General features: G+C 39.1%; 2 protein-coding genes across 14 annotated transcripts in view; one reads left to right on the forward strand and one right to left on the reverse strand.

Annotated features, from left to right (window-relative positions):
* Zmynd12 (zinc finger MYND-type containing 12) overlaps window positions 1-21,840 on the forward strand; it is a 183,740-nt gene that overhangs the window by 46,586 nt on the left and 115,314 nt on the right. The window lies entirely within an intron of this gene.
* Window positions 1-21,840, reverse strand: part of Ccdc30 (coiled-coil domain containing 30) — a 129,818-nt gene that overhangs the window by 34,866 nt on the left and 73,112 nt on the right. For 5 of the 7 annotated variants that reach the window (XM_063236357.1, XM_063236359.1, XM_063236358.1 and 2 more), the window contains 4 exons: window positions 11,952-12,131; window positions 8,552-8,761; window positions 6,831-6,985; window positions 1,151-1,295 (listed from right to left, as the gene is read on the reverse strand). In XM_063236357.1, coding sequence (XP_063092427.1) covers window positions 1,151-1,295; window positions 6,831-6,985; window positions 8,552-8,761; window positions 11,952-12,131 — 690 coding nt within the window. Of the gene's footprint in view, window positions 1-1,150; window positions 1,296-6,830; window positions 6,986-8,551; window positions 8,762-11,951; window positions 12,132-20,206; window positions 20,451-21,840 lie in introns of all 7 variants that reach the window. The other 2 variants (XM_063236355.1, XM_063236354.1) reach the window with 1 other exon arrangement.

Below are 21,840 nucleotides of genomic sequence, written 5' to 3' on the forward strand. Positions count from 1 at the left end.
ACAAAGCAATTTGCTTTCTGGATACCAGAGCATCCCTGCCCTCTGTCATGCTCACCTCTACCGAAAACTGTAAAAAGTCACTGGGTTTAAACATCTGCGGTGTCCATCTTACGGATCCCTTCTCTGATAAGCAGGGGCTTTTCCTTTTATTCTTCCTAATAAAAGTGTCTCTGTCCATTCCCCACTGCTGGCTGTATGCTGCTTCTTTACCCCCAAAGAACCCAAGAGCTAGAGGGAGCCGGTCTCGGTGTGAGTATAGAGACAACATCCAGTTTTTATCCCCTTATTCTCCTCTAGAACTAGCAGGTAGGTGAGTGGGCAGAGAGCAGATGAGACACTGCAGGAGGGCAAGGAGAGCCCTGCAGGTGTCTCACTCTGGTGCCACAGGAAGTGGCTTCCTTGTGACTTCTGAACTGGGTTTATTGAAGCCCACAGCAGTTCCTTCTGCTCTGTGTTCTCTCCTTCGAACAGCATTGTGAGGGTCCTTTCATCTATATTAAATCCTTCTTGCTTAGGTTGGGGTTCAGGACACACCACCCCAACACATGTATATAAGTAACCAGAATGAGCCACCCCAAAATATACTTCTTTGGTGTATCTGAATATACTTCGTGTTAGTCTGAGAAACTGCAGACATAGGAGCAGCTCTGAAAAACTGTCTTGTTGTAGAAGAAATTTACATCTATACCAGTAATCTAGATTTGTAGAAGTTACCTGTGTTAAGCAGAGGGCCGCCACAGGTCACTTATTACCTGAGAGCTTTTCATTTGCATGAAGACAATCTGCCACCCCGTAACTTATCCCCATCACACCCCAGAGTTCCAAGCCCCCATTCTTTTCTGTAGCTCAGGATGTCATATAAATTTCCGTCATCAGACTCTTGTTGCATCCCACAGTTTTTTTGATGTTCTTGCACGTGCTCATAATTAAAATTAATCTGTCTTATCTCAATTTCATTTGTAGCCCTGCCAAAGAACCTAGAAGCCATTTCCCTCCCCTGGCACTGGACTCACCCACAGCAGATTAAACTTTCCTGGCAGAACCATGACTAAACTGAATGAGTCAAGTGCTAGGCATGCAATCGTGAGTCCCTATGACTCAGATCTACGTGCGCAGGAAAATTCAGAGGCATAGTGGTTTACTTTCTTACCTCATCACATTTTCTTTTTTCATTTTCCAGTTGTTTAAGTAAGGCCTCTTGTTGCTGAGAATTGGTCATTTCCAACTGACTCTCTTTCTCCTGTAAGGTTCTCACTTGCCTTTGTAGTTCATTTACATTCTGATCAAGGAGTTTCCTGAAGACAGTTAATGTCCGTTAAACCATACTGTATATTGCCACGTTTTGCAAAGAAAGTTAGACCTAAAATTTGTTTGCCATCATAGTTTTAAATTCAGGAAAGTAGGATGTGTGTCCATAAAAAAAAGGGGGAACCTCCATTATGACAGAACCTCTTCTTAGTGATCCCTCTCACTATCAAAACAATCCCATGAGGAAGAAATACTTTTCCTTATTTCAGAGATGAGGAAAACGTGGCCCAGAGAAGAGCTAGGACAAGGCAGAAGTAGAGCTCTAATTCTGGATCCCATGTGCATTTTTTCTCATTGCTTTACAGACTGAGCCCTTGATCTTGTGAGTTCAAACTAGGATTGGCAGCTACAAACACTATCACTGAATCATGAATGAACCTACATTTGATGAAATAATTTACCCTTTTTCCAAAACACTGTCTCTTTCTCTGTCTCTCTGTCTCTGTCTCTCTGTTTTTGAGACAGTCTTACTTTGTAGTTCAGGCTGTACTGGAACTCATGTTGATCCTTCTGCCTCAGCCTCCTGAGTGCTGAAGTTACAGGTGTGTGTCACAACACACAACTCTTAAGAGTGGGCCTCAGGGCTGGGGATTTAGCTCAGTGGCATAAGCCTGAGGTCTGAGTTCAATGCCTGATACCAAAAAAAAAAAAAAAAAAAAAAGTGGGTCACATTAGACTGGTTTGTGGAAAGAGATTCAGAGGAACTTTTGAGGATTTCAGAACAAAGTTTACTGAATTTAGGAGATTCATCTTGAAGAATATGATGATGACAATGAAGAATTAGTATTGGTGAACAAAATTCTCACCTCTATACTAGGTTAGAGGTTAACATATTATCACTGGACAAGTAAGTTTGCTTTCTCCAACTTTAGCATTCTGGGAAACTGTTATGGTTGATGCACTTTTTCAATTTGAGAAGTTTAGAGGTTTAAGGAAGAGACTCAGCAGGGAGCCTGGCTTCTTGCTTTGTAAACAGTCCCATTCTATGCAGGAGGAGGGCAAGGGTATTTTGTGAGTGCTACACTGACTCTGGAGGTTATATATTGTATACAATATAAAGGAGGAAAAGAGACTTTTTCTTCCCCTCTTTTGCTCTGACTGCTTTTTCTGGTTGCTGTGTTGAAGTGTTGCCCTGGTGCCATGCCACCTTGACTTGGAGCCAGCTGAGTATAGACTAAAACCTTCACAAACAGTGAGCTAAATAAACCTTTTCTTTTTTCATTTTGGGTGTCAGGTATTTTGCCCAAGTAATGAGAGAAAGTAACCATTTTTCAGAAGATTTATATCTGAGACATGGGTTTATATTTCTTCACCTCTAGTTCTCATGTCTCTTGATAGACGCCCAAGCTTGCTAAGGATTACTGTAGCTGGCTTTCTACCGTTCCCACCCATCCTCATCCCAACATTCCTTCTGTCATTTCTGTTTTAACTAATTTATTGTGTGCATATCTGAGCAATTTCCTGCTTTTATTGCCTTCTTTTCGGTTCTATTTTTAGTTTCTGATTAAGGAACCACACTAAGATGTAAGCCTTGGAAGTTGAAAACCGAAATTCAAAAGCAGGAAGTCCAAATTAAAACAGCAGCTTACAAATTATGTTAGAAAATAGTTCACACATTATATAGCTTTAAAAATTAGCCTAATAGAAATTGCCATTTGATACGACACCTGTTTTCCCTATTGACTGAGCTTCCTTTCCAAATTATTCTTTACATGGCAGCCAGTGTTCCTCCAAATTTTGACCTAATTATCTTTCCCTCTCTTTCTCTGCCTCTCTCCTTCCTCTCCCCTCCCTTCCGTGCTCCTTCCTACTCTTCCTCTGCCTCCCCATCTTTGTGCCCTTCTTCTTCTGCTCTTCTTCTTCCTTCCTCTTCCTCCTCTTTCTTCTTCCTCTTCCGAGCCCTCCTATTTCCTCCTCATCTTTTTTTTCCTGCTGTTCCTGTCTCCATTCCCTCTCCCTCCCTTCCTGTGTTTCTCAGTGCTGGGATTGAAACTAGGGCTATATACACACTAGCTAAGTACCCTGTCATGAGGTACATCCCCAGCCTTAGTGAGACAGGGATTTGGTCTTATGCAGTTGCAAGCGCTGATTTCATAGTCTGTATGGCTGTCATCTTTATGTCACATGCTGTAGCTTAAAGCCGGAGGACAACGAAGATGTGAAGACAAGCAGCTAGAATCCATGAGGATGGGTGGGAACCCAGGCCCGCTCTCACTGCCTCCACCCTTGATAAAGTAGATGTCCTACAAGAGAAACTGCCACCCCTGTCAAGGAGCTCAGTGGACACCTGGCTCAGGAGGACAAGTTGAAGGAGGATCTGGGGCAGATGGAGCTGTCATAGGCCTGGCTGTTGCCTCAGTGCCAAGGTCAGCGGCAGAAACGTGCAACACGTGTGAACTACAAAAGCACTTGCTCCAGCCTGCCAAGCATGAAAACCAAAATGCCTTACTTTTTCCCTTCTGCCCAAATATATCTCCTGTGGTACCCTCTAGCCAAGAATTCTTTATTGAGGGAATTCTGGGAAACATGTTTATCTTAGTCAAGTTGATACATTAAAAAAAGTGTTATTGTAATACTTGATGTTATTATTACTATCGTCATCTTCTTAGTAATGTGAGAAGAGTTCACTTGGCTACAACATGGGGGTCAGGAAGTGGTAAGAAAATGAGATTAGAAAGATAAAATAGGTTTGTGTCATGCAAACCTAACAAACCACTTTAAGGACTTTGGATTTGTTCATGAGAGATACTGGTCTGCAGCCCTCCCCCAGCCTGTCTCCCCCTCCCCCCTGCTGTCTTTTTGAGACAGAGTTTCACTGTGTAGTTCAGGCTGGCCTTGAATTGCAGTAATCCTCCTGCTTCAGCCTCCGGAGTGCTGGGATTACCAGCATGAGCCACCATGTCTGGCTGCCTTTCTAGTAATATCTTTATTTTGTTTTGGTATTAAAGTAGTACTTGCCTCAAACGTAAGTGTTAGAAAGTGTCCTCTTTCCAATTCTTCTATAAGAAACTGTAAGAAGTTATATTCTTAAATGTTTGGTAGAATTCAACAATGAAACCATCTGAGCCTGCTGCTTTACTTTGGGAAGGTTGATTCTATTTTTTTTCCTTGAGATTGGGGTCTTGCCGTGTTTTCTGGACTGGTGTTGAACTTGTAGTGTAAGTAATCTCTCCCACTGCAGGCTTCTGGGACTACAGATGTGTGCTCCCATGCCAAACAGGATTCAATTACTTGGGCAGACACTGAGTAGGCCTAGTATGATGATCTGTTTCTCTTAGTTTATGTCTTTCAAGGCATTGTTCTATTTCATATAAGTTATCAAATTTTTAGGAATAGGATTGTCCTTTAATATCCTTTTAATTTCCATAGGATCAGTCTATATAGCTCCTCTTTCATTTTTGGTATTAGTAATTTGTATATTTTTGGTTAAGCTAGAGTCTTTTCAAAGAAACATCTTTTGTTTTCATGGATTTTTCGCTATTAATTTTCTGTTCAATCTCATTGACTAGTACTCTCATTTTTATTGTTTCTTTTCTTTTGCCTGCTTTAGAGTTATAATGCTCATCTTTTTCTAGTTTCCTAAGGTACATGCTTAAGTCATTGATTTTAGATTTTTTTGCATTAATATATATATATACTCAATGGTAATAGTTTCCCTGCTTTCCCTGTATTCCACAAATTTTGTAAGTTGTATTTTCATTGTCATTTTAGTTCAAGATATTTTAAATTTCTCATGAATCATTCTTTGACTTGTGTTATGAAGAAATATGTTGTCTATGAATAGTTGAGATTTTCCTCCCTTTGTTACTGATTGATAGTCTTATAATACACTATCATTGTAAGCAACTGTACAGCAATCTGTTCCATAGTGTGATGGTTAATTTTGGTTGTCAGCTTGACGTTTGAAGGGTGCCTAAACATTGGGAAATGGGTGCCTTGTCGTGTCTGCACGGAAGATTGGTAAGTGGGTCAGTGAGCTGAGTGGGCAGGATCTGCCGTGAATGTGGGCCGCACCATCCGACAGGCAGGGGCCAGATGGAACAAAAAGGAGGAAGAACAGAGAAATTTGCTCTCCTACAGGCTCGGCTTTCTTTGTGTGGGACATTTTTTCTTGCTGCTGTCACCCTGTGGCATCCAACTCTAGGTTCTTCAGCCTTTGCATATGCTCTTGCACCAGCAGCTTTCCGGGGAGTCTCAGGACTCTGAACCTGGGGCTACATCCTTGGAGCCTCTTATTTTGAGGTTCTCAACTTCCAGGACAGAGCAGCGGCTGCTTTCCCCAGCTCTCCAGCCTGTAGATGGCCACTGTGGGGCCACCTGGCCTCTGCTTGCGTGAGCCAATACATTAAATCTCCTTTTATAATTAAGCATGTTCTATTGGTTCTATTTCTCTGGAAAAGCATAATATACTTATATATTCATAGATATAACACAAATTTAGGTAATATCTTCTATTTATGCTTTTGAGACAGTTTTACTGTTTCTCAGAGTGACCTAGAGTTCTGCGTTCAAGTGATCCTCCTGTCTCAGCCTCTTGAGTATCTGGGACTACAGGTGCCTGCCACTGTGCTTGGCCTAACACATTTTTTATGCTTTTTTGCTATTATGAATAATGCTCTAGTGAATATCTTGTATATGATATGTACTGTACACTAGAAAAAAATGTCTGGTAGGGGGAGTGACAAAAAAGAAAGGCTAGAATGGTAGGCTAACATGCAGAATCTAATAAGCCACAATGAACAGTTTGGACTTCTCCTTAAGAGTAATGGGGAGCTATAAAAGGATTTTTAAGAAATGTGAGTCACTCTGAATTGCATACAAATAAGAGGCCTTGGTCACTGAAGTCTAGGGTACCCAGGCATATGCTTTAAATGAGAATCATAATAATAACCATACTTTTAGAAAAAAAAAAAAACAGATGACAGCTCTTATCTGGTAGCAGTTTGTTGATTAAAATATGTAAACTGTATGTGTTGCCACATGCCTATAATCCCAATACTTGGAGGCTGAGGCAGGAAGATTGCTGAGAGCTCAAGACCAGTCTAGGCTACTTAAGGCCAGCCTGAACTACATAGCAGGACCCTATTTTAAAAAACCAAAAAACATGGCTATTTGAAAAGCATTAGTGGATAAATACAAAATACCAACCTCACTGTAGTTTGAATTTGTACCAATCATCAGACAGTTAGAAAAACAAATCCCAGAATATCATATTTTGTAGGCAATCTAGACAATCGAGAAAATTTACCTGTGCACCAGGTGTGTCCCAAAACAAGAAGAAAAAAATCTCGAGGAATCCCACACACAGGTGCCAGAGTCAACCAAAATAAATAAATAAACAAACAAACAATTAGTTTGATTACAGTAAGTGCTGAAGACAAGAAGTGCATAGATAAGAAGTGCAAGATAAGTGCAGGTGGGTCTACTTCAACAAAGACAGAACACACTGAATTAAAGGACATTGGTCATGAGCTCAGTTTTGCTCAGACCTCTGCAACACTGAGCTGGCTCTCTACTCCTACCTCTTCTGCTGTTCTTCCTCATACTGCTGCTTTAACTTAGCTTCATTTTCTATTGCTGCATTGATCTTTTCCTCCAGTTGCTTCTTCATCAAAGTACAAGTGTCTGTAAGACAGACGTTACGAGCATGTTCTAATTTCTGCTGCAGGTCCAAAATCTTGAATGAAAACATTTACAACCAAAATTTTAGGATTAGTGTGACCATTTTTTTGAATTAGAGAAACAGCATATCACTGTATAATATAACATTATGTATATGCAAACCTGACCAAGTAAGAAGTATGGCTACTTTTTACTTTAAAATAAACTATTTAATATTTGCTGTGTATTAATACATTCATATAATTCAGTGTTGGCATATATATAATTGGCATTCATATAATTCAATGTTGGCATATAAAAGAAGCTATTTAGTGAAAAGAATCCTTTCCCTCCTCATCCCATTCCTTTCCAGTTTTCTTCTACCAGATATGTAACCATTACTATTCAGGTTTTCTAACCTTCCAGAGATTTTTTTTCTGCAAATATTTCTTCTGGAATACATATATATATTTTTACAAATATGATATAGTTATCCTCCATACACACAAAAATCTTATATAAATAATGACATGCTGTCTATGATTATATACTTTGTTTTTCAAAACAACTACATACTTAGTGTTTTCCATACTCTGTCTGCACAAAGAGTTGTCTCCTCTTTTACAATTGCATACCACACTACTGTAAGGATATATCGACCTTTCTTAACCAGCCTCTTACTGAGGGACTTGATTCCAACTTTTTGCTATTACACATAATGTCTGTAGGACAAATGACAGGATACAATTTTCCAGGGCAAAGACTGTTAGAATTACTTGTGAAGTTACACTGAGTATCCCTTGAGATATATAGCTGTACAACATTGAATTATATGAATGTGTTAACATACAGCAATGAAGCTTCGCTTGCATAACTACCTCCTAGACCAGGAAATAGAATACTTCTAGCACCATGGAATATGTCTCCAGGCATGCCTATTCTTAGTTTATTCACCTTGTAAAGATAACCATTATCCTATATGCACGGCTTACTTTAATTTTTCAGTATCAGGGATTGAACCCAAGGAGCACTGATCTACATCCCCAACTTTTTTATTTTGAGATAAGGTCTTAGCATGTTGCCCAGACTGGTTTCAAACTTGGTCTTCACGTTGGATTTTTAAAGTTTAATCTAGATTGCTGTTACTATCTTTTTGATATCTATTTGATTAAATAATTTTTGGTCTAAGATTTGCTCTTGTAGCTATTGTGTGCTACTGCCACCTGGTGTTAGGCAATCTAAAACACAAAGGGAATATTTCAAAATGTTTCATTTTATAACTAAAATCTCTCTAAAAATTTACACAATTAAAAGAATCATACAAACAACCAATCCCAATGAGAGGAAAATAAGTCATTTGCAGCTTGAAAATGTATAGCAGCTAGTTCCTGTAATTCACACCACAGCCTTAATGAAACTTATACAGTTCATGCAGTTTTTAAAAAGCATATAAGACTTTACTGGAACTGAAGGAACAGGCAAAATCAAACAGCAAGAAAAGAAATAGAGGGGAGTAAAAAACTTAGTATTCTATCAGGTTTGTATTAGTTGTAGCTAGTTCTTAAACGTCTTTGGGAAATAGGGTTTAGTAGTAGTACATTTGGAACATGCTGGTGATTAAGCATGAGGATGCAGTAATTACCTTTCCCTCTGCCTCGGCAACTTTTGATTTTTCCTGAGCCAGCTTTTCCTGCAGGTAGCTCTGTGATTTAATGCTCTGAGCCTGCTTTAGACCTTCCAGCTCCAATTCCTTGATTTTCTGCTGACTGTGCTTCCACTCTGCCGTGAGAGAGCAGCACACCTTTGTGTTGTCTAGCAACTTCTGCTGGGCCTGCTTTAGTTCAAGTTTGATCTAGAGGAGGGAGATAAATAAGAGTGATAAACATAAGCACAGAGCGAATGGAAATGTGAGCCAGAGTAAGCATCTTTCAGACACTGAACATAGCTGTTAGCCTCTCCAGCAGCCATGCATTAATGAGGCTTGAGGCAGTTCGTGAAGTCAGGGTGCAGCTGAACAAAGGGATTTTCTCAAGAGTTTCTACTTTTGCACAGCCTAAATGTTTTCCTATCCGTTCTTTAATTTACTTCAAAGTGGCTTTCATCTCTACAAGTCAACCTAACTGTTTATACCAATGGTCACCGCACTGCCAAAATGAGCCCTCTGTGCAAGATTTCAGAGTAGCACTCACTCCTCCGTCTCAGGAAGTCCTGCCCTCCTGGCAGAGGACACCAACCTCCCCTGGTTGTCACTTACTTCTCTGTAACCTTCTAACTGCCAAAATTAAACCCTTGATTCTGCCCATATATCGAAGGTCATCTTCTTTCAGTCTTCCTGATTTTAAGAAATAAACCTTTTGTGTGGGCCAGAAACCAGAAAGTCACCCTTGACTGCTCCATTCCCATCACTTTATACATGTTGCCACTCTGTCCCCACAACTACTTTGCAGCAATCTCTTACAGTCATTTTTGCTAGCATCATAGTCTAGATCAGTGATGGCAAAACTTTTAGAGGCCAAGTATCCAAAGTACAACCCAAAATACATTTATTTACCATAAAGTGCCAATACTGCAGGTAAACCTAAATACTGAAGTTTTAGTTTAGAAAAAACAACCGTTGTCTAATGCTTGGCTGCTGAGGCAACTTGGCTCGCTCACTGACAGCGTTCTGTGTGCCTGCCCTAGCACACATGTGTGGGTTCACCATCATGGGTCTAAACCATCATCTGCAGCCCGGACTCTGGCAAAACTTCCTCCCTGCCCTGGTCATTTCCATTTAAAATTTATTCCCATCTGATCTATTCTTTATGTTGCAGCCAAAGCATTCTTTTAAAAACACAAATTAATTTTGATTCCTTCACTTAAAATCTCTCAGTGACTTCTTGTTACTCTATGAACAAATTCTATCCGTTCATCCTGCCTTGTATAACCCAGCCGCTGCCTGTCTCTGTAAAACCGTCTCATTATTTCCTCCTTTCCCACTGAACTCCTGTCATGCTGGTTTCTGTTTTGTTTCCAACACACTTCCATTTGCTACAAATGCTTTCCCTTTTTGTATGGTTGCCTGCCTGTTCTTTAAGTTACGTCACTTTGCATGTGAAAATTTTCACTGTCAATTTAATTTGAAAATGTCGCCTTGTTGTGATATCACACCACATTTATTTCATTCAATGAGTTTATCAAAAGGGCAAGTATTGCCCTTCTTCCTCAATTTAAATTCCAAGAGCAGGGACCATGTTTTTATTTACATCTCAATACTCCTGGCCTATTGAAGACATATTAGTGAGCAGATGAATATGCACAGGATCCTATTGGAATAAGAAGGCCCAGTGAAAACGTGTACTAGGCAAGGAAGGCTGACAGATAAAAATGTTGAGGCGGGTGGACTTTGTCCACATGGGAAATAGAGGTCCTTGGTTTTAAAGCTTTTTAGTTGAATTAATGGAGATTATAATTATAATATGTCTCTCCACGTGACTTCTGTGTGGTAACCAATCGGTATCTACAGAGTGACTTTTAACGTTACTAGTGTTCAACCTCTTGAGAGCACCAGTTTCTATTTCACCTGTAACAACTACTCACCTCGCAGGATAGCTGTGCGGCTACCTTAAATTAAAATTTAAAATAATTAAAGCCCAAGAATGGGGTCAGACACACAGAAAACACCTAATAAAAGTTAACTGTTAATCAAGTAACACTTGTAGAATATCTACTATATTTTAAGCATTGAATTAAGGTATTATTATTACTATTTTATACTTCTTAGATTTCTACATGTATAAAATGGCTGGGCTTGGTATTATATACCACTTTAGCAATGAAATACTGAACCTTAAACAAAGTTGGGAAGTGAAAAAGTCAGAAATGGCCAAGATATCCTAGAACAAGAAAAACAAGGTGAAAAATATCTTTTCCATTAAATATCAATATTTATATGACTCTAAAGTAACCAGTATAGTCAAGACTGTGGGGAAGCTTAGAAGAGATAAAATGGACAAAATATCAATAAAAAGTAGTTAACGTACATGATATTATTTAGGGATCAGACATCCAGAGGGAGATTTAAAAGAGGAAAAGAAAAACCTCTTTGGATCAAGATATTATTACTGTCCATATTTATTTCATTTTTACAATGAGATCTATTTATCCCTGAGACCAAGGTGGGAAAACTTTTCTCCTAAAGGGCCAGGCATAGAATATTTCAGACTTGTGGATCATGTAGTGTGTCACAACTATTTAAATCTGCTTTTGTAACATAAAAGCAGCCATAGATAACATGTGAACTAACAAACATGGCTGTTTGACAATAAAACTTTATTTACAAAAACAGGAGGCAGGCAGGATCCTGTGTATAGGCTGAAGATTTCTGGCCCAGCACCAGGCAATCAAGGACTGTGTCTCTTCTGCTTACTGTTAGTCCTCAGGGTCTACAAGAGTCCCTGTGTGGCATATTCAGTTCTTATTCACTGAATGTCAAATTCCAGAACCTTAGGGGCTCACAGAAACCAAGTCTTTATATATATTTACAAAAATATTAAATCAGTATATATTACCATTATAATTTACCATAATTAAAAGGAGATAGTACTTTACGAGGTGGTTCACTTTAAACATTATATATATTTGTGGAGGACAATGAAATTTAGGGAATGATTTTAGATGATGATTTCAAAAGACTGTGCAACTTTAAAACCTTTTCTGAGCTGGGTGTGATAGCAAACACCTGTAATTCCAGCACTCTCCTAGCCTGAGGCAGAAGGACAAATTTAAATCCAGCCTGGGCATCTCTCTCTCCCCCCTCCCCTCTCCCCTCTCCCCTCCTCCCCTCACCCCAAGCAGCATACATACTCCTCAACAGCAGAGAAATAACAAAGCCCTGTTTTCATTTAGGAGGCAACAGCTAACAGAGGAAGTTGCCATGTAGCTTATTGTCCACCTGTCCATGGGTCCCATCATGAATTATAATGTTGCGGAATCTATTGATTCATTTACTCTCAGGGACCGCAGAGACCCTTCAAAAAAGGCTGTGCTGCTGCTACACTTACCTTAATGCTCTCTTCCTCAAGTAAGCTATTATGCTGCTTTAAGTCCAAGTTCTTCCCTTTCTCATATTGAAGCTCTTTTTCAGCTGAGTTGCAAAGGATTTGGAGCCGACGCAAATTCTGGCGAAGTTGTTGTAGTTCCTCTTGCTGCTCATAGTTTAGTTTTTCTCCAGATGATACATACTGAAGCAAACATTTTAACAGAGAAACATGTTTGAAACAATATTGACAAAACATGAGTTCAAGCTGTGAGAACTTGTCAGAAGGAATGTTTCGCATGTAAAGCTTTTTGGAGTTAGCTTACCTATAACAAATTTACACTTATGGCTAGTTGCTTATGTTTACGTCATTTACTAACTGTTAGGTTAAACTGACACCTCCAGGGAAATTATGGGAACAAATGTAGTAAGGTATACGGTGCTTTACCTTATCTTTCCATGTCAGGAAGGAAGGGCAGAAAGAAGCATGGAGACTTTAAAGCAAAACATTCCTTAGTGGGGAATCTTGGAGTCAATGTGTAAACTTGAGTTGTAGCATGTGTGTGTGTACATGTGCAGTGTACATGTGTACACATGCAAGTGTGTTTACTGGCAAAAAGAGAAAATTTAGAGAGAGTGAGTTTCAGTTTTTAGCCTTCTCCCTCGGTTTCCTTTTGACACTTGATGATTCTTCTCCAGTTCCCGCTACACAGCAGTACATTTTAAAGGCTGAATTGTATTCCACTGCTTTATAGTATCTATGTTTCATTTTCTGTATCCATTCATCTGTTGATAAACACTTAGGTTGAGTCTATAACTGTAAATGAGGCTCCAATATAATGGGAGTCAGGTGGTATCTCGGTGTTTTTGATTTATATTTCTCTGGTAATTAGTGGTGTTGAACATTTTTTCATATACTTTTGGGCTTTTGAATGTCTTCTCCTGAAAATGTGTATTTGGGTCCTTTGACCATTTAAATATATTTTTTTAATTTAAAGAGAACAAAACCCAACAAAAACAAACACAGAACAAAGCCAATCAAAACAAAGCAGTGAAAGTGGTACAGAATTCAAAACAGGATAATGGAAATCAACAATGGCTGCCATAGTATATCTTGCTATCCTCACAATAGTTGTCCATACCATCACACAAAATCAAACAAAACAATAAATCAGAACAAAACAAAACAGTGAGAACAATATTGCACATTGTTATTTTCAAAATAGTTGCTCAGGTTACCAGATGCAGGAATAAGACAAAACAGTAAAATGGAACAAAGCATTGGATTTCAAAAACAAGACAGGAGGAAATCCCCCACAGCTGACACTGTGTACACTGCCATCCTCCAGGTGGAAGCCTAGACCACCAGCCCCAGGCCTGCAGAGTGGACCAGGCAGTACAGGCATGGAGATAGTCCCTTCCCCTGCTGCTATCATTTCACTGTGAGTCCTCTCATCGGCGGGGTGCCAGGGTGGGGAATGGTCTTCTGGTTTTTCAGCCCGCACTTGGGTGGCTCAGGGGAAGGCATGGTTTCTCTTCTGGCTGAGGCTCTTTCTGAGTCACATGGCAGAGTCTGCTTTACAGGAAGGCCCCTTTGACCATTTTTAAATCGAGTTGTTTTCTTGCTATTGAGTGGTTTGTGCTCCTTGTTTTGGATATAAATTCTAACCAGATGTATTTTTGAAAATGTCTTCCCCAAATCTGTAGGTTGTCTTCCCCAAATCTGTAGGTTGTCTTTCCACTGTGCAGCTTCCTTTGGTACGCAGGTTTCTACTATGATGTAATTCCACTTGTCAAATTTTGCTTTTTTGTTTTTATGTTGTTTGTTTTACTTTGTTTGTTCATTTGTTTGAGACAGGGGCTCACCATGTGGTCTAGGCTGGTCTTGAACTTGCAATGATAGTCCTACATCAGCCTCCTGAGCATTGGGATTATAGGTGTGTGTACACTAGCAAATTTTTGCTTCCGTTACATGTGCTTTAGGTGCGATAGCCTAGCAATTTTTGCCAAGACCCATGTCAAACTTTTTCCCCAAGTATTCATCAACAGAAGAATAAAGAAAATGTGGTATAAGCATATACAAGAGGATGCTGTTCAGTCTTTAAAAAGAAAGAAATCCTGACCCTTGCCACAACATTGATGAACTTGGCAGACATTATGCTAAGTAAAGCAACCCAGGAACAAAAAGGCAAATACTACATGACCTCACTTGCATGTGAAACCTGGAAAAGTTAAACTCATGGTAACAGAGAATAGAACATAGTGGTTGACAGAAGTTGCCTGGGGGTCATAAAAATGAAGATTTTGATCAAAGGGTACAACATTTCAATTGGGATAAAAACATTTTAAAGATTCGTGTCACAACATAGTGACTGCAGCTGTGATACTCTGTGTTTCATACTTGAAAACTTAGGAACAGTACTGTTCTCATCACATACAAATAATAAGTATTTGAGGTGAAAAATAGGTTAATTAGCTTGGTTAATCATTTCACAATATATTCATGTGAGAACACAACACATTATATCCTATAAATAGGTGCAACTTCTATTGTGAATTATATCTTAATAGAGCTGAAAAATACACACGCATAAAACAACAGCCGGTCGTGGTGTTGTATACCTGTAATATCAGCACTTGGGAGGCTGAGGCAGGAGGATTTTTGCAAGTTCGAGACCACCCTGGGCTACAAAGTGAACTTAAGCCCGGTCTGAACTGCATAGCAAGACCCTGTCTCAAAAAGACAAAAGAGAAAGAAAGAAAGAATTCCCCATGTCTTGTTAGTCCTTCAGTTTCACTTTGGTTGTGAAGAGTCAGAAAGGCAAACCTAAATCCAATTTACTTGTGTAAGAGCTGAACATCTCTAATATCCCTAAGGAAAATTCTTTAATGGACTGTAATGCAATTAAGTAGAATGCTAGTTTCAATCTTGTCTCTACGGTTTACTAATTGGGTGATCTTGGAAAGGTACTGAGGTTCTCTGTGTTTCAATTCCTTCGTTTTAAAGTGAGGACTATGACGATAACCGCTGGGCGAAATGAGGACCACGTGTGAGCCAGCAGGATGCCTGACAGACACCTCATGAGCACTCAGTGATGTCACCCGTTATGGCTGATGTGCCTAACCTGCCTTTGACTGCCTTCATCGTCCATCTGCAAACAATCTGAAACACGCTGGCCACCACTCTAGGCTTCTTGTTTAACTTTTATACAGCATCAGTGAATACTTAATCAGTCATCAGAAGCCTACAGAACCATTTACTCTACCAAAATACAAACATGCAAGAGAAGCACCCCATTTGAACCAATGGCACAAGTTTTGGTCTGTTTTGAAAATTAGAAAAGTCAAGAAAAATAGTTCTTCCTATTTATATTTTCCAGTCCAATCATTTTGCCAGAGTAGAAATGATTTTCTTTTTAGTTTTGTGTTTTAGAGACAGGCCCTCCCTATGCAGTTCATGCTGGCCCTGAATTCATTGTGCACCTCATGCTGGCTTCAGACTCTTGGTGATCCTCCTGCCTTAGCCTCCTGAGTGCTGGTATAATAGGCGTGGGTCACCACACCCAGCAAAAATTTTCAATAAAGTCAATTACTGAGGCAGCTACCAGTCAGTCAGTCAAACAACTAACACCTTTAAAGAATCTAGTTTTCCTACTCCATAAATCAGCTTACTGGTATAAAGTTATTACAGGAGGACATGAACTCATTCAAGCTGCTAGAAAGCATGTAAGAGTGCGAAGAAAATACAATAGGTGTTTCCTGGATCAAGCAACAAACTTACTAGCCAGTTACCCTCTTAAGCCTTCAAACTTAAATTCCTTAAAAATTAAAATAAATTGGAACTAGCCAGGCATGTGGCATATTCTATAATCCTAGAACTTGTGAGGCTGAGGCAAGAGTGTCACTGAGTTTGAGGCCAGCCTACGGTACCTGCAAGGCCGTGACAACCTTCCCCCTACCAAAAGTTGTTACTAACAATATCTTAATTTTACAGGCTTTTACTATTAAAAAAATAACAATCCAATACAAACCTGGTTCCCATCACCAGTGCAATTGTTTTGTGGAACTAAGTGATGACCACTGGCTTTAAGTATTCTCATCCAGTAGATGTGGATGGGCTGGGATATCAAATGGGTACCATTACATGTATGAGCCAGCAAGCTAAGTCCACTTGTTCTGACTTCATATTCATCGAGCATGATGATTTTGAACTGACTTTCTCAGTACTCTTCAGGGAGAAAATACACTGTTCATGGAAATGTGCTCGGGGGATATTTTAAATTAATTACTACAAAAAATAACTAATTCATATTCTGATTTTATCCACTAGCTTTGAAAATGTGGTAAATTTTATTTTTTTTCTAGAGATGTTTTAGTTCATCTATTGTAGATGAGCCAAAACCTGAGTGAATTTACTGACACTGTCCCAGGGTTTTTTTGGGAGGGAGCTTGCCAGCCTTCTTTGGAGTACCAGCTTACGTGGGAACTCTGTGTTTTCTCTGAAATTTTTTAAGCAAGGAGACGCAAGTGGCATAGCAGTTAAAGACTAAGCTCTAGAGGAGACAGACCAGCATTCCAATACTTTCTCAGTGTGGCAAATAATGTGCCCGTTCTGAGCATATTATCTAATTTTTCTAAAGCTTCAGTCTCCTTACTTATGTGGTGGCAACAATAATTTCCCTGTCTTCTTGTGCTGCATAATATACATGGCAGTCAGCATAGCACCTACAGTACAGTAAATACTAAAATGCTAGGAAAAAACATTAGTTTGTTTAATGTTTGAGAACATTCCTTTTTCTTTTCTTTATTAATATATGTTTGCAATACATATACATATTGCATCTTAGTCCTCATCTGCCCATTTCCCTAAATCCTCTCCCTATTTCTGGATAAAGTCTTCTTTACTGTTTGCTACCATCTATACTTTATCATGTCCTTTAAGTTATTTATACTTTGGGTTTCCTCATATAAGAAAAATCATGTGATATTCAACCTACTGAGTCTGATTTATTTCGTTTAGCTTTGTGGTTTTAAGATATAGAGGACCACCAGAACGGCTCTCCTTGAATAAAGAGGAATTACCTCCACCTGCGCTGACCCTGGCCCCATCGCCATGTACTGCTATGTACAGAGCAGGTTAACTATTTCCTTTTCCCTTCAGTTGGTTCTAGGGCTAGCTGAGATATGGATGTGTAATCTTCAAAGCCAAGCAACAGCACCATTTCCTTGCCTGTGTCTCCTTTTAAACGGTTGAGCTCAGCAGGATGGCAAAGCCAACAGCTCCAGGATTGTCAAATGGGTTTAAGCCTCAAGCTAAGAGGCTATGACCTCCCAGGGCAGAAAAAGTGTGCATGTCAGAACTGAAGCAGTAAGTGTTACCTCAGTTATGTTCTGCAGATTGGTCTTTTTGTATACCCTTCTCTGCATTTGCAGAGGTGCCTTCTGGCCTTAAGCTTAGCTAGCTCAGCTCACAGGACTCACGTAGTTCCCGCCATTCTCATTGTCACTCATCTCATTGAACCACTCCCTTCTTCAAGAATTAATAAATTCCACGTTAGGCCCTGGGTAGAGGCTTTTGTTCTGTGAACTCTCATCTGGACAGGACTCAGAACCCCTTGGCTTCCTGATCTGTAAATATGTCTTAGTGTCTTTATTCTCACTTTATTGCACTGGAGGTCGTAGATTGGAATGAACTCAGGGGAGTTCCAATAACGTTTCCATGGGATTACAATATAAATTTGTCAGGCTGCGAGGAGGATGGGAAAAGGGATTTCTATATTAAGATACATCTGTTTTCCTATAAATGATTTGAATTTGTCCTTTTTTATGCCTGAGTGGTATTACATTGGGCATATATACCATATTTTCTTTATCCATTCATCTGTTGATGAACATATAGACCATTTCCAAGATTGAGCTATTGTGAATTGTGTTGCTATAAACATGGGTACGCATGCATCACCGTAATATGTCTTTAACTTTTTTGGGAAGATACCCAGAAGGGGAATAATTAGATTGACTGGAATTTTTTAATTTTTTGAGGAATAGGATGGAATCTCAGTGTTTTTCAGATATTATTTTTCTAGTGGCTATAAACGGTAGGTTTTAAGCCAATAAAATTAAGATAATGCTGCTTTCAGCTTGTATCAAGAATATTGTGAAAGTAACATCTAGACTTCAGCTATCTGGCAAGCTCACTTGGAATAGTGTTGAAGAGCAGAAATGAAGCCCATGAAGACCATCAGCAGCCATAAATGTCACAAAGTACTTGTGAACAATACTAATCAGATCGTTGTTTATAAAAGGCTCTCATGTTTGTTTTTCTAGTATTTACTATTTGCAAGCATTCTTTAAGTGTGTCATCTGGCTCAGCCTATCATTGTTTAAATATGAACATCATGCAGATTAAAGAAGATACAGCAATATGATAGATACTATACTCTGATGATGGGGTGAAGACCAAAAGCCTCCACACACATACATATGAACTAAAAAACGCAATAATCTATAGTCAGGTAAAAGAACACCATGCAGAGAAATGTTTCTGAAATTATCATTGCACAGAACATGGTAGGAAAAATATCTGTCCAAAACGTATTTTTCTTGATTTCTTGACTAAAGAAGTAAATGAAACAATATGTGCAACAATTGCATGGGAAATCTAAAGTTCACAATACAAACATTTTTTTTAACAACCACTATTTTTTCCTCTCAGGTTCACATCTATTTTGTTTATTACTATTTGTGCTTCAACACAGGCTGACACATCATAGTTAATATTGGTTTAGTACATGAATAGGAGCAACTTCAAATTTTTCTCAATAATTCATGGTAATTATTATGAAAAAACAATTACTTAGCTAGGCCAGCATTCAGTGAAACCCTAAAAGGCCATGTGGTAGACAGAACTATTTTTCCTTCTATAAAGTGTTATCCTCCCAAGGTTCTATGGGACATTATATATTTCAAAGTTTTTCACTGGGTGTTGAAAGTGAGTTGCAAATAATGGGGAAGAGTTATTAAAGAAAATCAATAAATTAAGCTTTTGTCACCTTTTCTACTATAAATTGCCCTGTAAAAGTTTACCAATATTTGAAGCTCCAAAGCAAAGACTATATAATCTTTGTGAGCACATGCTCAGACCTCTGAAATTGGCCAAGTGTCCCATAAAGCAGTGGTCCCCAACTGTTTTGGCCCCAGGGACCATTCTGTGAGACACTTTTTTATGGGCACAAGAGAGTGGTTTCTGTATTAAGAGTCTCACAACAGTATTAAACCTACGTCCCTGCCTGTGCAGCTCGTAGTAGGGTTTTCACTCTATGAGAATGCCAGAAAGGAGCTCAGGGGGTTCTGTGAGCAGCGGGGAGTGGTATAAATATGGCTTCGTTTGCTGCCCGTCTCTGCCGTGCAGCCCAGTTCCTAGCAGGCCCTAGCAGGCCACGCACCACATCAGAACTGGTGGCATGAGCATTGGGGGACCCCTGCCATAAAGGAAGTACAAAATTAGCCTCTTCTTGGACATTTGTTGTCATCCTCTTCTTCCCTTTTCTGAAAAAAGTCCAGTGACTCCCATTCCTTCCAAATATGGATCTGAATCTCCTTTTAGACATAACATTTTCCTTGTTTACTGTGACTTCTCTGGTTTTCAAACTTAGTATCCAAATCTCTTTTTAAAGATATCTTGACTTTCTTTTGAAAAAGGATACGCTTGAATCATTTTTCAAGGGCATATTATCAAATTTTTGATAGTGATTTACTTATGAGTCTTAAGGTCTTTCTCAACCTGGAAATAATTTCACAAAAGGTGTATATAGGAAAATATTAATTTGCTTAAAGAAGGACTTGTAAAATTAAGAATCAAAATGTGGTTAGTAGTCAATCCCTTTATTTCTTCTGCAGGCAGATCTGTGCCAAATACCAAAAGCCATGTTTAAAATAACTTTGTTTGAGAACTTTTCCCCCCTGCTAAAATGAAATACTTTATACACTAAACTACATACCAGGGGTAGGGAAGGTGGCACATAACCTGCCATGCTCTATCCCACTTGCCCAGGGCAGATGAATCATTAATCAGCATTTTTTTCTTGCAGAGACTAAATGGGCCTTAAGAACCTTTTAGTAATAAAGTAAATTCATTTTTAAGTTTAGTTCAGGTTTTAGTGGCTATTTCATTATTATTCAGGTGATGGTTATATTATTGCTTAGCAAATAACCATTGATGATGATGTTTTAAAGGACGCTAATATCCACAGGTGATCATGGGTAATGGGCCGCACCTACCTGGGCGCTACTGTCATCTGAGCTATCCCCAGAGTTCTGGGATGCAAGGAGGCTCTGACTCACAGAGCTCAGCTCTTCTCCAAACCTTTCAACTTCCTGACGCTTCTCAGTCAACTGTTGCTCTTCATCTTTCACAGCACAGTCCTGTTGTGAGTCCTCCTCCTTCTGCCCCTCACTGGGAAAAGTGCCCTCCTTTACAGATTCCTCTGGGCTTTCTTTCTGCTTACTTTCTCCTAGCACAGGACTATGGTGCAAATATAACAATAAAAAAAAATCAGAGTGCTTGTTATGACAGCAGAACAGGAAAGGAAAAACCTACAAGTCAAGAAAGTAGTGCAAACAAGATTTTTACCTTGAATTTTTTAGCAGAACAGCTTTTTTTCTCCCAAAAATTTTACGGTAAGTTTTATTTTCTATTCACATTCAAAGAAATGGTCCATCACAGAGATTTTTTATTTATCTTTTTTTTGTCTTTTTCATTTTTATCGGTACCAGGGATCGAACTCAGGACTGCCTGCTTGCAAGGCAGGCGCTTATGCCGCTGAGTTAAATCCCCAGCCCCTTATCACAGAGATTTTTGTTTGTAGCTATACAACCAGTTTAAATGAGTTTTATACTTTTTCAACTTTTGGAATTATATTGGGCAGACACAGGTTATAAAGATTTGAAACAATTAATCAATAAGCATTTGGCATTTTGGTAGGCACCAGGACTACAATAATAAGTAATCTATGACCTAAGGAGCTAGTAATTAAGTAGGAAATAGGGCCAGGGATTTAGCTCACGGGCATAAGTGCTTGCCTGGCAAGTGCACGGTCGTGAGTTCAATCCCCTGTACCTCCTCCCCAAATAGGGCCAGAGCTAGGCATGGTGACACATGCCTTTATCCCAGCACTTGGGCAGGGGGATTGCCACAAGTTTGAGGCCAAAGGGAGTTCACGACTAGTCTGAACTGCAGAGTGAGACCCTGTCTCAAAAAAAAAAAAAAAAAAAAAAAAGATCAATCTAACAGAGTGTTCTGATTTCAATCTAAAGTCATTCCTTCCTAGAATGAGGAAGATTTCAGCTTAAATGGAAAAAGGCAACATACACACTGAGACTGAGATGCTGGAATTATCTGACAAAGATTTTAAATCAGCCATCATAAAAATGCTTCAATGGACAATTGAAAACCTTCTAAAAACAAATAAAAAATAGAACCTTTCAGAAAAGAACATTCTATGAAGAAAGTGATGGTACAAAGAGTCAAATAGAAAATTTAGAACTGAAAAATATAATTACCAAAATTTAAAAGCCAGAAGATGGGCTCAGAAATAGGATGGAGAGAATAGAGAAAAGAATCAGTGAACTTGAAGACAGAATCATTGAAATTACCCAATTCAGAAAAATAGAAAAAACAGTGGGAAAAAATGAACAGAAACTCAAGGATCTGTGGTATATAACAAAAGATCTTCTCCTGTGTTATTGGATCTTAGAAGCAAAGGAGAATAAAGGCAGAGCTGAAAATTACTCAGATAATGATTGTAAACTTCTGCACAGACATAAAGGAGACAGGGGCCTTGGCATCACTGCCACATCCCTCTCACTGTGTCAGTGCTCCGTGTGGCCACATCCTGGGGTACACATCAACAGCA

Source organism: Cavia porcellus, unplaced genomic scaffold, assembly GCF_034190915.1.
Source record: "Cavia porcellus strain 051 isolate PalLab524CR breed Dunkin Hartley unplaced genomic scaffold, mCavPor4.1 scaffold_25, whole genome shotgun sequence".
In the NCBI taxonomy this organism is placed as follows: Eukaryota; Metazoa; Chordata; class Mammalia; order Rodentia; family Caviidae; genus Cavia; species Cavia porcellus.